The following is a 16,224-nucleotide window of genomic DNA, read 5'->3' on the forward strand; positions in this document are numbered from 1 at the left end:
TGAAGACTTTAAATTTATTTACTTTAAAAGAAAGAAGAAATTAATTAATATTACCAAGTTGATAAAAGTAATAGAGATTTTTAATTTCAATAAGTACGAACGAACGTAAAAAAGAAGTACTTTGATTTTATATAAACCATTAAAATTAGATAAGTATTTTCATGAATTTAAAAATTATTTTTAAGCTATCCCATTGTTTTTTAAAGTAAAAAAAATTTTAACAAGCTGCTAATTTGTAAACTGTAAACTAAAATATTGCTAATCAATAGGATAAATTTACATAAATAATAATATTTAATAAGATAATGTGTAAGTTTTTAATTAAATTAATAAATTAATTGGCATCAAAAGTATAATTTAAAAGCTAAATTATTTATATCTATAATCAAAACGGCTTTTTTAATATTTCTTATACAGACAGTATAAAATAATTAATTAATATAAAATTGGTTATCAAGCAATAAAATAATATTAAAAAAAAAAATAATTTTTAATAAAAACATTATTTTATAAAATCTCTTAAATAAATTCTAAAATATTTTAATTTTTTTATTAAATCAATAATAAACATAAAATAAGAGACTAACTAATTTTGTACATAAAATTACTATATTTACTATAGAAACTCATAAATTAATACAAAATAATTTTTTCTTCTTTTTAAAATTTTTTTTTAATTTAAATATTCAGAAAATATGGTGAAAATTTATGTTTACCGGTGAGAATTTATGAGGATTTACGGTATTTAAATTTGTTGTTAAATAAAAATTTAAAGTAAATTGTATTTAACTTAAAAAAACTTGTATTTTATCTATTATTATTTAAACAAAACATTTTGATTGTTATAAGTGTATGTTTATTACTAATAAATTTAAATCTATACAAATAAAAATATTAAAGTAAAGTAACAAACTACAATTTATTTAAGGAAGAGGCAAATAAAAAAATAATTGGGATAGTCCAAACCAAAAGATAATAGAAGGTAGGTAAAAGGAAGTATCTATATTTAGCTTTAATAGACAGACAGCTTTTGTTAGCAATTAAGTTATTGAAGGATTACTTAATTTTAACTTAGAACAACTTTCTCAACTTTTCTATTCCTGTTTACGATTTCTCATAAGGATCTAATGACCCTAATTTTATAATCTAACCTTGTTAGGTCATAATACCATTTGAATTAAATGTCGCTGATAAACTGCCTTCTTCAATGAGATTTTTCAGCACTGAATATAACTAATGCTAAATTAAATATAGCTTAATCGCTTCAATTATACCTACAGAAGCAAACTTGAAACCAGTTTAAGGAATATAAGAAATATTTATTGGATAGTAAATTCCTACTTTAAATTTGCCTAACACTACTACTTCTACTTAATAGCCTGTTGTATGCTGCTGCTGTAAATCAGGTTAGATTAACTATAATATAACAACAAACAGCAGATCTTTTGCACCAAATGAATCAATTCAAATTAAAATGGCAATTGATTTTAGCTAATACACTAAAAAAGTGTAAAGTTTAAATGTCGAATTGCTTGGATAAGTTACTATGAAAGCAGACAATAATTTTAGAGAGAAAAAGTTTAAATTATATGAAAAAATAATGAGTGTAAAAGTAGAAAATTCTCAATAAATTAATTAGGAAGTGTCAATATAGGTGCCTGGTGATATTACTTTGTCCTCTTAAGGATAACTGCTTTCAGTAGTTTATAGCCTAAGAATAATTCCTAATATAAATACATGCTGATTTTCAAACTCTTAACCTCATGAAATAATTATTTACATGAATCCCCACTCGAACTAATAATTTAACTATAACGGTATCCCTTAGTAAATGTAAGTTTAAGCTCCATAAAACTGGAACCCTGTCTAGCTATAGCCTACTTAGTTTAGTTAATAGTAAAGCTTATATATATAGGAACAACAAAATTAATTCCATAATCAAGAAAAATAATATCTATTGCAAGCTAATGGATCACATGAAGGTCCTTATGAAGATTAGTAAAAAGGTAATAAATACTTGGTACCTAACCCAATGATTTCTTAATATCCTAATCAACAACAGCAAATGGCAAATTAAAACTAAAATTTGCTTTGACATTAATTCGATGCTCACATTAACATAAGAACAAACAAGTATGAAAATAATAATATTTAATAAATTAATTCTAATGAATTCACTTTTAAAAATTATGATTTCGCTCATGAACGAACAAAAATTTTAAATCATTAATTAAGCTAAATTAAATTAATATCAAACAAATATTTTTATTTTTTAAACTTAAATTTATTCTATACAGAGTTTATCTATCTTCACTGTAAATACTTTACTTTTTTTAAATAAATTTATTTTTTATCAAGTTAACTCATTTTTAAATTAAATCAAACTATTTTGAAAATCAAAAATATTTTTAAAAGTAATTTTATTATATTGAAATGAGTTTTAAAATTCAAATAAATTAATTCAAGTTATATAATTAATTTTAATTTAACAATTTATCTTACTCAAGCAATTAAATATATTAATTCATGCTAAATTTTTCTAAAAAAAGTTATAATGTTTGTATTTTTATTTTAACAAAATTAAAAAAATAATAATTTAATAAAAGATATTTTAAGAATCAGTATTTGTAAACAAAAATTCGAAGAGAATAGTGAGTAGACTAAATTAAAAAGATAAATTTTATATAATCATAATCTTTCCTCAATAAAAAGTATTCTAAGTTAATATGGTAATTAATTATTTTTTTTGTTTGAGTAAGTAAGTAAGTAAATAAAAAAGTAAAGTTGTGTATTTAAATTTTGATAAACCTCATTTTAAATCAAAAGTAGATTTATACTTTTATTAATTAGATTATATTGGCATTAAGAATTATTGCCTTTAATGTTTGGTATTTAATTTTTTTTGAAATTAGAGGTATGATTGTTTTTATTCTTTTTAGATAGTAGCAAGTACATACATACATAGCTATATTTACAGCTTTCTAGGTATAATGTAGATTTTCATAAATTAATTACCAAATATTTTATGGTCCAAAATTTTGTAATTAGAGTTTAATTTATTTTTCTATTTGCTCGTATTTTGTTAATTACAAAGATAAAAGTGGAGATGTTAGAGTTTATAAACAGCTTACTTATATAAAATTTTAATTAATATAAATTAAATATTTATAATTTGCCTACATTCTTTCTTTGAGCTTTTGAAGATAATTAATATAAAAATATAAATTAATTTTAAGGAATAAACTAAAAATAAAATTATTAATGGGATAAAGTCACCCAAACGATAATAGAAGACAGGTAAGAGGAGGTATTTACATATAGCTTTAATAAACTGCCTTTGTGAGCAACTAAGTCATTCAAGGCTTGCTTAACATCAATTTAGAAGAGCCATTTTAAGGTCATATTTTATAAATTACCTTAAATGGTGTAGAAGAAACTCGTTTCACATACGCTGTAAGGAGCGGCAAACACACTTCAACGAGACACGCAATAGGTTAAAATAACTTTCTCAACTTTTCTATTCCTATTTATGATTTTTCTCAAGGATCAAATGACCCTGCTTTTATAATCCAACCCTGTTAGTTAGTAATTCCATTTTAATTAGTGGTTGCTGATAAATTGCCTTCTTCGATGAGGTATTTCTACACAGAGGCTAATTAATGCTCAATTAAATATAATCTTATTGCTTCAATAATTCCTACAGAGGCTAATGTGAAACCTGTATAAGGCATTTAAGAAATATTTATCGGATAACAAATCCCTACTATTGATTTACCTAACACTACTACTTCTACTTAATCCCCTGAGGTATGTTGCTGTTGTAAATCAGGGTAAATTAAATATAACATAACTACAAATAGCAGATCTTACTCACCTAATGAAATTATCTCAATGAAAATTGACATAGATTTCAACTAATTCAATAAAAATATCAAATGTTTAAATATTAAACTAATAGGCCTACTTTCAATGAAAGCAAGTAATACTTAAAGAGAAAAGCATGTAGTAATTTACGAATAACCAATGAGCGTAAAAGTGGAGAAATCTTAAATAAAACAGGAAGTACAAATACAAATACCTGGTGATGTTACTTTATCCTCTCAGGGTCAGATGATTTAAGTATAGTATGGACTACAATTAACTTCAGTGATAGATACTTGCTGTTGCGTATCAGATAGTTAACCTCATGAAATAAAGCTCTACATTAATCCTTAATCAAATTAAATATTTGGTTATAATGGAATCCCATAATAATTATAAGTCTAAGCCCCTCAAAGCTGGAATCCTATTTAGCTATAACCTACTTAATTCAACTAGCAGCAAAGCGCCTACATATAGCAATAGCAAAATTAATTTTTTGCTAGAGAGTAGCAATACTAAATATAATTAAATAATTAGCAAAACAATCTTCAGATTCAATCCTAATAACCTATCAATTACGTGCCTGAATAAATGGGACCTTAAGTATATCCAAGCAATATGTAAATGGCAACCCTAAATTAAAATTTTCTTTGATAAAAATAAATGAAAGAACAGACAGAATACCTATAAAATTAATTTATATAAATATCGATTTTATTTAATCTGTGTTTGTTATTTATTTTTGTTTTTTGTTTCATTATATAAAAAATGAAGGTTTTAATTCTTTTAATACAGTAACTAACTAATAAAATTTATTAATGATACTTTCTCCAACTTCAATTAAATTATTTAAAATTAAAAAGAATTTTTATTCTCTTTAAATTACACACAATAAATCAATTAAAACATCCAAAAAGTATATATAATAGCATCTAATCCTTCCTAACTATAAAGCTCAATTACTAAAATTAATTAATTGTATCTGCATATGAATAAAATGAGGAGTAAGTATAATAAATAAATAAATAAATAAATAAATAAATAAATAAATAGTTAATCGATTTTTTATTTTATTTATCTCTAGGATATTTATTATAAAATAGAAATTGAGGATGAATATATAGAAAATATTTTTTATCCAAAATGAATATGAAAAAATAAAAATCGATATTTTAAAGACATTTAAGCACGCACGAAAAACTCTATTAAAAAGAGAAAATTTGGCCTTATGTAGATAGGATCAATCAATTTAATTGGTAATCCTAATAGGTTTTAAATATTTTTTGGAATAAATACATAAATAGATAAATAAATAAATATCAATTATAAATAGGTTCATTTTAGTTTTATTATATTTGATTAATTTATATTTTATTTGATATTTATATTACATATGAACTTAATTAAAGAGTAATTAGATTATCATTCATTTTTAGTTAATGCTCATTTAAACCATACTCTTTATTTTAAAAAGATTAGTTGTTAATTTCTTTAACTAAATTATATAGTGACTTCTGTCAGGTCTATTGCAAATATAATAAATATTCTAAATAAAAAGAAAGAAGCGATGAAAGTCAATTTTTTAAATTAAAATTTAAAAATAAATAAATTAAAAATTAAATTAAATAAAATAAGAAATAAAATATTTTTATAAAGATAAAAAATAAATAAATAAATAAATAAATAAATAAATATGCAATACATTTATTAGTTGCTTATAATTAGTAGTTGATTTAACTGAAAAAAAAAATATAATATTGTTAAAAGAAAGTAAAAAAAAATTTACACAAGATAGAGTTTCAGATTTTAAAGTTTAGAACATTTTTTTAAAGCTAAGCCAAAGTCTAATACACCTTTATCAGTAATTTTGTTACTCCTTTTACAAGTAATAATTTATTGAGTATAAAAATAGAATATAAATATAAGAATATTATAACTTATGAGCTAAATTATTGTAAATTTAGAATTCAAATATTAAAAATAAATAAGTAAATAAAAAATGAATAAAACAATTTTAAATTAAATAATTAAAAGAACATTTTCTTAAAATAAATTTTGCAATAAAAAAAATAAACTTAAAATTAATTAAATAATTAATAAACTATTTTACGTAAGATTAAGTGTCAAAATTATCAGATTAGTGCAATTTGCTAAACCCTAACCTATTGCTAATGCTCCACTATTGCCAATATCATTGCTTCTAAAAAAAAATAAAGAATAACTTAAACTAAATTAAAAAACAGAAACTAAAAATATAAATATATATTTCAATTAATTTTTTTGTTTGTTATGGCTAATTTATTACTTTTTGAAATAATTGATTTAAAATAAATCAAACAAACATATATTAAACTATTTATTTATTTATACCTAAGATTGATAGACAAATTAGAGAGATGAGTACATTTTGCTAAACCTGAGTTTAAACTCCAAATTGTTAATAAGCCAAAATAGTTGTACCTTATATTTTATTTAAATAAATTTATTAGTTCATTACAAATATGTAAAATATATGTAGGTAGGTAGATAGGAAATTACTTTGATAAAAATTAAATTTGATACTAAAATTATTTTATAAAACATAAATTATCATTAATTGATGAATAAAATTTAAGTTTATAGAAAATTAATCCTTTAATTTTGAAAGAAAATTAAAAAAATTTATTAGGCTTTTTCTAAAAGCGTTTATATTGTCTTTCCAAAGTATATATTTCAATTTAGATAAAAATATAAACATAACTTATGAAATTAATTAAGTCACAAAAAAGAAGAATAATCATTGATCAAATGAAATTAATTAAGTCACAAACAAGCAGGATAATCAATGATCAATGAAATTAAATAAATAAATATTTATACCTTAAGTTAATAGCCAAAGTTGACACTTTATTTAATTTCTTTAAAGCATTTCCTAAGGGTTAAATATCATGAATGTGATTGTTTCTATTATTTACATTTAAAATAAATATTTGACTCAATAAATATGAAAAATGTCAATTCAAATTACATTTAAAGAAATTATTGAAAAAATAACTTAAATTTAAAAATAATGCAATTAAACAAACAATACAAATATGCTAACAGAATAAAAGAAGTCAATTAAAAAAATTAAATCAAATTATCTATTTTCACCTAATGTCGAATCTTAAAGTAGATATATTAGTACAATTTTCTAAACCTGAACATAAATTCGATAAACCTTTAATAGAAACGGAAATGAAGCTTTTAAGATATTTTAATATGTTTTTTAACATTAAGTCAAAGATTAAAAAAAAATAAATAATAAAAAAAACAAAACTTAAAATTATTTATATTTAATATATAAACTAAATTAAAAATAAACAATAACTGTAATACCAAAAGCAAATATGTTTAATTTTTACCTTCTTAGGTTTAGTGTCAAGTTTTTGAGATTAACTAGCTTTTCTAGAGCAGAGCCTAAAGCTGATAGACCCTAATCACCTATTTTATTGTTGCTTTATATTTTTTAAATAATAAATTTTAACTTTTGATCTAAATAATTTTTAATTGGAAAAAATCTAAAATTTAAGTACTTATTCATTCACTTTGGAAAAAGTAAAAGAAAAATTTATAATCATAAACAAATAACTAATGAATGATACTATAAAGAACAAAAAGTAAGTATAATTTGGAATGGTGGATAAAATTTTTTCTATTAATTACTATTTAATAAAAACTAAGTATTTTAATCAATAAAAAAAAATCAAAAATCTATTTTTACCTAAGATTAAGGGCTAATATTGAAAGCTGAGTGAATTTTTCTAAAGTAGAAGCTAAATCTAAAGCTCCTTACATACTTATTTAATTGTTGCTTAAATATATATATTTGAGAGTTATTTTTGTAGCAATTAATAGCAAAAGCAAAATAAAGAAGTAATTAATAAAGTTATTAAAATTATAAAAACATAAAGCAAATAAGTATTTGTTCATTGAATGACTTTGTTTATTTATTTATAATTTTAAGAAAAAATTTGAAAAATTATTAATAAAATATTCTTACAATAGGTTGATCTTCAAAATTTTAATTTCAGAGCATTATGCTAAAGCTCTAGCTAAATTTGATGCTTATTAATCGTCAAAAAAAGATGAATGGCTTTAAATATTTTCAAATAAAATTTTAATTTAGTTTATTTACAAATATGAAAAAAATAAATAGTTAGTTCAAATAACTTTCATTAAATTTAAAGATAAAAAATTTATTTATTTTAAAAAAGAAATAAAAATGAGCATAATTAATTTTGCTACTAGAATACCATAAAAAAACTATTAATTAATGTGAAAAAATATTTTTTATAAGCATGATTTTGAGCCATTTTTACCAGATATGAATAAAAACATTTGTGTGAGATTCATCAAGAGAAGATTTTAAAAGCTTTTTAAAAAATAAAATAAATTCATACTTTTAGAATCTTATTAATTTAAGAATTAATTACCTTTTCAAGAGAGGAATATCTTTTTTATTAATTCGTTTTTAACTAAATATCCATTTTAGAAATTTAATGAAAAAATAATTAAGTCGTAATTATTAAGAATTTTTTTTATCAATCATTGTTAAAAAATTAAGGCTTAATTTGTTTAATAATAAAATTTTTTAGTCAGATTATTTTTGTTTTTGAGTTTTAAAATTATTAAATTTTTTTGAGGTTGTTTACATTAAAGAGTTTACGAATTCATAAAATTAATTAAAAATTTTAATTCTATTAAATACAACTCTGCGTCAATTTTGTTTGTGTTAAAAGTTAATTATTTTGAAATTAATGTTATATTTTTAATTTTCAATACATCTCTAAATCGTGAATCACATTAATGTAGTTATAAACTTCAAAAAAGCTTATTTTTTTTTTAATTTAAATTTCATTATTTATATCAATATAGCATGTAAATGCTCTCTAATCGAGGATACTCAAATAGATCTTGGGTAAAACAAAAGCAGTGCAAACTCTAATGTAATATTTTTTAAAGCAAAATAGATCAATTAAAGTTAATTCCAAGCAAATTAAAGAAAGCGAATGCTTAAAATAAAACAATTTCATACAAAATTTAAAAGCATACTAGTATTCTTCACTTTATTTGCTCTAAACTTTATTCAATTTTTTACGATTATTGAAAAGTTTCATTTTTTTATTGTTGTAAGTTTGTTTTGCTTTTATTGTTATTTTTTAGATATTTTATAGTTACATTTTTTGAGCAGAAGAGTAAAGGGAAATAAACATGAAATTAAAAAAAAAATATATATAATATATGCAAAACCCTTTTATAAGAGTATATATTTATGTATAGTACCCTAGTGTATTTCTGAAAAAACATTAATTAATAGAATTTTTTCAAATATGATTAACTAACTGCCCATCTCTAATTTCTATTATATATTTAAGTGTTTGTTTTAAAGACAAATATGAAGATTAAATAATTAATGTTAAATTAATTTTTTTGTAATATCTATTCATAAAATAAAATTTATATTTGATAATTGTTAAATTTTATTTGTTATTTTTACCTATTTATAATTAATTAATTAAATTCCATAAATTGCTATTTAATATTGAAAAAACAAAATAAATGAATTAATAGATTTAATATTTCAGCGAATTAGAAAAAGTAATTATTTATTTTTTTATTTATATAATTTAAATTTATATTTCCTAATATTAAAAGTTTTTAAACTCTTCGCTTTAATCTCACTAAGTTCTCCATATTAATCTGTTGTATATTTAATTAAATATAGTTTTTATTAATATTTTTTATAAAGTTAACTTTCAATTTATTTAAAAAAATAATTTTTCTAATAGATATTCTCCATTGATTTATATTAAAACAATAATTATTTATTATTCATTTTAATTATTTGATATTTTGTCTTCGTTTTTTGCTATTAACACTTACATTTGATAAAAAAAGCTTATTTATTTTCGATTGTCATATTTTTAATTATAAAAATTAATTTAAAACATTTTAACTCTTTACATTTATTTGATTATTTTCCTTTTTCTTTTTATAATGCTTGCTAATTTTTTCATTCTATGTTAGTTTAACGAATTATAAATTAATCTTATTATTTTATATTTTTTCTTCCTTTTTCCTTCTAATTGACTATTTAATTTTATATTTTTTCTTCAATATTTAAAAAGTGATCATTAAATTGATGTTAAGTGTGCAACAAGCTTAGGTTCTGCTTTAGCAAATTGCATTAATCTCTCAAATTTGACACTTGACCTTCAGTAATAACACTTTATTTATTTTGATGAATTGTGATATTTTTAATTATAATAACTAATTTAAAACAATAAAGTTCTTTTTCATTTTACTTTTTATTATTCTTAATTTTTATTCTCCTTTAGTTTAGATTTTATTATTAACTAATTTAATTATTTCATATATTTACTTCATTTTTTCTTCATTTGATCCTTCTAATTAAATATTAAATTATATATAGCCAAATGCCTAATTTTTAACTTTTTAATACAATCTCGTAATTCTCACGAAATCCTAAAAGAGTTTTTACAGTAATTTATATTTATTACTCCTCAAAATATTATAAATCATATTATAATTTACAGATAATCAAAATTTTACAATAAATGAATTATTTTTTGAGTTTTTTCTGAAAATAATATTTAATTAAATATTAAAAAAAGGATAATTAAATATTTTCAATTCAATATAAGCTTTAAATTTAATAAAATGTATGTTTTAACAAATTTTATTATAAATAATAATATTAAAATATAAGATGATTTTATTTTAATCAGTAGTCATATATATGTAAATATTATGGATAGTAAACATTAGCATTGAATTTAATATTGCATTCTTCAGTTGATAAATACATTTTCATGGCTGGATTTTCAAAACTTCCAAATTTGTGATCTCTAATTAATTTTTTAATAATAAAATTTAGTTATGTTATTAAAATGAAAATTAAAAAAGATAATTTAATTACTTGTAATCGTGAGTATTAGGTTAACCGTCTAAATGCTTATAGTAGAGAGGGTAGAAATTTTTTTTATCTGATACTGAAGAACAACCTTCGCTACTTCCAAAAATTTTAATCCAGTCTTCTTAGGAAGAAAAGAAACCAATATTCTTATTAGCAGTAGCTTTTAAATAGTTAGCAATCTCTTTAGTTCTTTAGCAATTGAAATCGATATCATCAGTCCATTTACATTTTTCGTCATCATTAACTGAAATTTAAATCCAAATAACTTAGCATGAGACTTAATGAACGGTTTTCAAGAATGTCTTTACTTAATCAGTAACTCTGCTTTCTGGATAGCTATCAGTATCTTTATTAATGCATGGGATGTAGATAAGTTGAGTGTCTAAGCCAGAAAAACTAGCCATTCTAGCTTAGTAAACAGTTTGAGGATCATTACCAGTAATAGTTTGGATAAAATAATAAGTAGTATCTCTTAAGCATTAAAATTCTTCTTCTTCAAGTGGTTAATTTTGAGTGAATCCAAAGAAAGGTTCTTCGAATCTGGCTTCAGTCGCCAACAATAGAGAAAGGACTACCAAAGTTAGTAAGATTATTTTGTTCATTATTAATATTTTAATAAAATTTTGATTATTATTTGATTAATAATTTAGATTTTGCCTTAGACTAATTAAATAAAAGATATTTCTCAAAAAATAAATAGATCTAAATTTCTTTTATGTGATTATCTCATAGACTAAAAATGATCAATCACAAATTAATTTATATATTTTTTAATAAATAATCAAAAAATTGATAGATAAATAACTAAATAATAAGAATCAAAAATGTTTTAATTACTCTTACTATTTCAAAAGTAAAATTATAAAATCATAGTTAAAAGTGACTTCTTATTGGAATATCTTTAAGATTCCTTAATTTATTTAATTTATAAACATATTTTTCTATTGTTTTTCTAAATTTGTAAGTAATAAATTTATCAAAAGGTTTTTGTATCAAAAATTTTCTGTTTAATCAGAAAAATATAATTTATGATTTTAAAGAATTTCGAATTATGAAAGAAGAAAATTATTACATCTCATTCATTAGTAAGAAAGTTTTTTATAAAATAGGTATCTTACTTAACTAAATTAATCAAAGATTTTTGTATCAGAAATTTTCTATCTTATCAGAAAAATATAAATTATATTTTAAAGAATGTTAAATTCTGAAAGAAGAAAATTATTAGATCTCATTTCATTCGTTAGAAAGTTTTTTATAAAAAAGGCATATTACTTAGCTTTCAAATTACCGTATTTATTCACTAACTCATTTCTCGCCACTTCAAAAAATAATATAGCGAATTCTAAAATTAAGGTATATTCAAAAATAATTTTTAAACAAAATTGAGGCATTAACATAAAGAACAGAAAGACGGTAGCTAATTTAGAGCTTATAAAAAATTTTTATGTTTAAAGAAAAGAGTTTGTTGCATATTTTAAAAATCACAATTAAATTTTAATATGGTAACTTTATTTTTAAACAAGCTACTATTAAAATCTAATGAGAAATCAGAAAGCTATATGTGTTATATTTTATATCTTTAAACTGATTTTTAAATAAATATTGTAAAATTATGACTAAAATTAGCTTGAAATAAGGTTTTTGTCGTTTTATAATAGTTTTACCATATAAAATTCAATAATATTTTTTATACAAATTTTAAAATAAGAAAAATTTAAAATATATTTAAAAAAACTCAAATATATAAATATAAATTGTTACTTATAAATTTAAAAAATCCCATTTATATTTTCTTTTGTTAATATATGTTTTTATATAATTTGATACTCAGATATCAGATTAAAATACAGTTAAAATGGTATCTATTTCACATATTGAAGCTAGAGAATAATCCTTCATGTAGGGTTACTTCCACTAACCGAAACTTTACTAAGGCCTTTTGATTTAAATATTTTAAATTATGTTTAAAGAAGATAAAGTTAAAAAAATATTAAAGTTTGATATTATTACCAATCATTGAAATTAGGATTTGAGTCAAGATGTATGTATCTGAGAGGTAGATCAGTAAATTCAGCACAGCTCTCAGAAGTACCGAAAATGTTAACCCAATCAATTTTTGAAGAGCGGACAGCTACTTTATTTTTAGAATAACTCTTTAGTAGGCTAACAAATCTTTTTAATAAGTCACAGTTTTATTCAACATCAGTTGACCACTAGTTTTTCTTATTTCTTTGTTAAACATTAATCCAAATATATTCATAGCCATGGATATTAGGATTATATTAAACTAGTTAACCTACTTCTACTTCAGGTGTAGCATATTTATTTTCACCTAGTGGATCCACATCAGGTTCAAATACTAATTAAGCACCAAAAGGCATTTTGTTTATCCATAATTAAAGGAATCCTTCATTAATAGTTCCATAATCTTTATAGATGTGGATAAACTACTATTACATTCCCAATAACTTAAGACAGTCTGTGTAGCCTACCTCTTTATCATAAGCGAAAGCGAGCGAATATTTTTAGTTATCTTGAACATTCATTGCTGCTGCAATAATTTAAATAAGCAAACAAGCTAAAAGAAGTTTTCTCATGTTTTATTTTTTATTCAAGGAAATGCAAATTATTATTTGAAATATAAAATATAAAAATTTCTTTGTTTATAGACAAACTAAATGATATACTAAAAACAACTAAGTGCATACAATATAGATTATTTAATTATGGATAATAATTAAACAAAGAATTATAGATATTTATTTTTATCCTGATTAAATATAATGATTAATGTAAACCATTAAAAGACAAAATATATCAAAAAATTGGTAGCTCCAAAAGATTTTTAATAATTTGGGTTCACTCAAATAGAAAACAAAAGAATTCTTTAAATTTAATATTTTTGTTTGTTTAAGATATATATATTATAAAAGAATATTTAAAAGTTTTTATATATTTTTTGTTAATAACAAACAATTTCTTTATTTTTTTCTCCTGTTTATTAATTTATCAGTAAACAGATAAATCAATAGAACTACCGCATACATAAGTATTTTAATAAGTCTTCATATGTGGTTTAGCCCATCCTCCAAAAGATTTTTCAGCCCTTTTTATTAAAATAAAATTTTATTGATTGTTAATGAAATTATATTATTAAAAAATAAATGTATTATTTTACCAGTCATCGAAATTAGGTTAGCTGTTATAACTTTTGTAATGAACACGAGTAGCATAGGATTTATTTGATGTGCATTATTGAGAATCTCCAAATAGCTTTATCCAATCTTCTTAGCTTGAATAAATACCTACAGATAAACCTATACTAGCTTTAGATGCTGTATGAACAAGATCTGTTAAGATCTCGCAATTTTTTTAGTAGTCATTAGTCCATTAGCAATCCTTAATATTGTTAGCTTCAACAACTATCCAAAAGAAATCACCATAATCTCTGTTGTCGTAATAACTAGCAGCGAAGTTTATCAAATTTTTTGTCTGATTTTCCAAAGTATAAAATGGAAATTTAGTTGGGTTGTCATTTATACATGGTATGTACATTGAATTGCTTTTCATACCAGTTCTAGCAGCATATTATCTACCAAATTTATGGCTAATATCGTAGCCCCAAATTTGTTTGTAAACAATGTTTTAGAAGCTAAATTGTTAATTTGAGTAGCAGATATATTTGTCAATTGACTCGAATTAATCTACATCTTCTAATTTAGTCATTCCTTTCACTCCTTTTTAAGCGTTAGATAAGGAAGCAAACAATATTAAACTTAAAACAGAAATATAGATCTTTTTCATATTTGTTATTTTTTAGATAATTAATTTTCTTAATTATTAATTTATTTATTTGTATTTGATTTTATGATTACTACATATCTAACTAGCAAGATAAATATGTGCTAAGAATAAAATCTGACAAAAAAGACTTTTAATAAGGAAGATAAATATAAAATGATTAAAAGTGAATTTTTTGAAGTATAATTTAAACACTAATAATTTAATATCAGTTTTTATCAAATTCCAAAACATATTTTTTGTAGATCTTATCAAAATTATTATTAACTCAGTATTCAAGATTTTAGAATGTTCAAAGAATTTATTACAAATAAATAATTAATTTAAGTAAAATAATTAATAAATATATTTTTATTTAAATTTTTATCTATTTTAATTCATAAAATTTTAATGTCAAAAGCTCTCTGATTCTATTTTTTAATTTAAATTTTGAAGTATTTAAACATAAAATTTTTTTTGTTTTTTAAAAATTTATAAAGTTAAATTCAACAAATATTCTTACAACACTAATCTGACTAAAAAATGGAATTATACATGGTTTTGTAATAAATAATTTGATGAGATGAAAATGAATATTCCGTAATTGTTAGAATTTAATAAGAAAAGGGTTAAATTTTCAGTTCTTCATTTATTTTAATAATATGCAATATGTATATCATCCTCCCTATTACCTTCGGTACTGCTGTTGGAAGGCTTACAATCTATATAGTTTGTATTTATATTATATCTTTAGGTTATAGTTGTGTTGTGTATCTGATGAAAAAAATTATTTCTCTTATTTATAACAGAAATTGGTCTAGGTCATAAATTTATTGATAAATTTTCTGGATATAAAATATTTATATTCAATTAAGCATTGCATTGATCAGTTGTCTTATACATTTTCATGGCCTGAGGTCCAAAAGTTCCAAATTTGTGATCTCTAATTAATTTTTATAATAAAATTTAGTTATGCTATTAAAATGAAAATTAAAAAATGATAATTAAGTTACAAGAACTCTTTAGTATTAGGTTAATCATCTAAATATTTGTAGTAGAGAGGGTAGAAATTATATAAATCTGATGCTTCAGAACAACCATATTTATCTCCATAAATTTTGATCCAGTCTTCTTAGGTAGAAAAGTAACCAATTTTTTTATTAGAAGCGACTTTTAAATAGTTAGCAATATCTTATGTTCTTTGGCAATTGAAATTGATATCATTAGTCCATTTACATTTTTCGTCATCATTAGCTGAAATTTTAATCCAAATAATTTAGTAATTGATATCCGAAGTGGCAGCCAAGAATTTGTTTACTTAATCACTAACTCTGCATTCTGGATGGGCATCAGTATCTTTATTAATGCATGGGATGTACATAAGATGAGTTTCAAAGCCAGCTTCCTCAGCAAATTTAGCTTAATTATAAACTTGAGGATTAATACCATTAATATCTCTACCAGTAATAACTTGGAAAGTATAATTAGTAGTTGACTTTAAGCATTAATATACATCTTTTATAAGTGGTTAATTTGGAGTAAATCCTAAGAAAGTTTGTTGATCATCCTTATTGAATCTGGCTTCGGTTGCCAGCAATAGAGAAAGGACTACCAAAGTTAGTAAG

At 21.3% G+C, this 16,224-nt stretch overlaps 9 protein-coding genes across 9 annotated transcripts in view; 4 read left to right on the plus strand and 5 right to left on the minus strand. All coding sequences in view use genetic code 6, as the record gives it.

Moving 5' to 3' along the window:
* Positions 1-728: 728 nt before the first annotated feature.
* TTHERM_01250110 (arrestin) lies at positions 729-1,744 on the plus strand (the record flags this gene model as incomplete). The annotated part of the gene is made up of 2 exons (XM_001021816.2): positions 729-741; positions 906-1,744. The coding sequence occupies 2 exons, from the start codon at positions 729-731 to the stop codon at positions 1,742-1,744; spliced, it is 852 nt and encodes a 283-aa protein (XP_001021816.2).
* Positions 1,745-1,753: 9 nt separating this feature from the next.
* TTHERM_01250120 (hypothetical protein) lies at positions 1,754-2,095 on the plus strand (the record flags this gene model as incomplete). Its single annotated transcript, XM_001021817.2, has 1 exon — positions 1,754-2,095. Exon 1 carries the CDS (start codon positions 1,781-1,783, stop codon positions 2,093-2,095), a length of 315 nt encoding a protein of 104 aa, XP_001021817.1. The 5' UTR covers positions 1,754-1,780.
* A 1,166-nt stretch (positions 2,096-3,261) lies between these two features.
* TTHERM_01250130 (arrestin) lies at positions 3,262-4,515 on the plus strand (the record flags this gene model as incomplete). The annotated part of the gene is made up of 1 exon (XM_001021818.1): positions 3,262-4,515. One exon carries the CDS (start codon positions 3,262-3,264, stop codon positions 4,513-4,515), a length of 1,254 nt encoding a protein of 417 aa, XP_001021818.1.
* Positions 4,516-5,081: 566 nt separating this feature from the next.
* Positions 5,082-8,392, minus strand: TTHERM_01250140 (hypothetical protein). The gene is made up of 11 exons (XM_001021819.3): positions 8,316-8,392; positions 8,202-8,254; positions 7,883-7,975; positions 7,604-7,693; positions 7,245-7,337; positions 6,994-7,083; positions 6,721-6,804; positions 6,232-6,321; positions 5,972-6,061; positions 5,648-5,737; positions 5,082-5,384 (listed from the first exon to the last, which is right to left on the minus strand). Exons 1-11 carry the CDS (start codon positions 8,367-8,369, stop codon positions 5,288-5,290), a joined length of 924 nt encoding a protein of 307 aa, XP_001021819.3. The 5' UTR covers positions 8,370-8,392; the 3' UTR covers positions 5,082-5,287.
* Positions 8,393-8,639: 247 nt separating this feature from the next.
* TTHERM_001250149 (transmembrane protein, putative) lies at positions 8,640-9,281 on the plus strand (the record flags this gene model as incomplete). Its single annotated transcript, XM_012799021.1, has 1 exon — positions 8,640-9,281. The coding sequence occupies one exon, from the start codon at positions 8,640-8,642 to the stop codon at positions 9,279-9,281; it is 642 nt and encodes a 213-aa protein (XP_012654475.1).
* A 1,346-nt stretch (positions 9,282-10,627) lies between these two features.
* Positions 10,628-11,421, minus strand: TTHERM_01250150 (lysozyme protein; the record flags this gene model as incomplete). Its single annotated transcript, XM_001021820.1, has 2 exons — positions 10,628-10,751; positions 10,823-11,421. 2 exons carry the CDS (start codon positions 11,419-11,421, stop codon positions 10,628-10,630), a joined length of 723 nt encoding a protein of 240 aa, XP_001021820.1.
* A 1,293-nt stretch (positions 11,422-12,714) lies between these two features.
* Positions 12,715-13,361, minus strand: TTHERM_001250151 (transmembrane protein, putative; the record flags this gene model as incomplete). Its single annotated transcript, XM_012799022.1, has 2 exons — positions 12,715-12,755; positions 12,830-13,361. 2 exons carry the CDS (start codon positions 13,359-13,361, stop codon positions 12,715-12,717), a joined length of 573 nt encoding a protein of 190 aa, XP_012654476.1.
* Positions 13,362-13,828: 467 nt separating this feature from the next.
* TTHERM_01250170 (lysozyme protein) lies at positions 13,829-14,545 on the minus strand (the record flags this gene model as incomplete). Its single annotated transcript, XM_001021822.2, has 2 exons — positions 13,829-13,925; positions 13,998-14,545. 2 exons carry the CDS (start codon positions 14,543-14,545, stop codon positions 13,829-13,831), a joined length of 645 nt encoding a protein of 214 aa, XP_001021822.2.
* Positions 14,546-15,421: 876 nt separating this feature from the next.
* TTHERM_01250180 (lysozyme protein) overlaps positions 15,422-16,224 on the minus strand; it is a gene marked incomplete at both ends in the record, with an annotated part of 931 nt that continues 128 nt past the window's right edge. The window contains 2 exons of the mRNA XM_001021823.3: positions 15,422-15,542; positions 15,613-16,224. The exon at positions 15,613-16,224 is cut by the window's right edge and continues 128 nt beyond it. Of these exons, the coding sequence (XP_001021823.3) occupies positions 15,422-15,542; positions 15,613-16,224 (733 nt within the window). The remainder of the gene's footprint in view (positions 15,543-15,612) is intronic.

The sequence above is a fragment of the Tetrahymena thermophila genome (assembly GCF_000189635.1).
Source record: "Tetrahymena thermophila SB210 genomic scaffold scf_8254542, whole genome shotgun sequence".
Classification (NCBI taxonomy): domain Eukaryota; phylum Ciliophora; class Oligohymenophorea; order Hymenostomatida; family Tetrahymenidae; genus Tetrahymena; species Tetrahymena thermophila.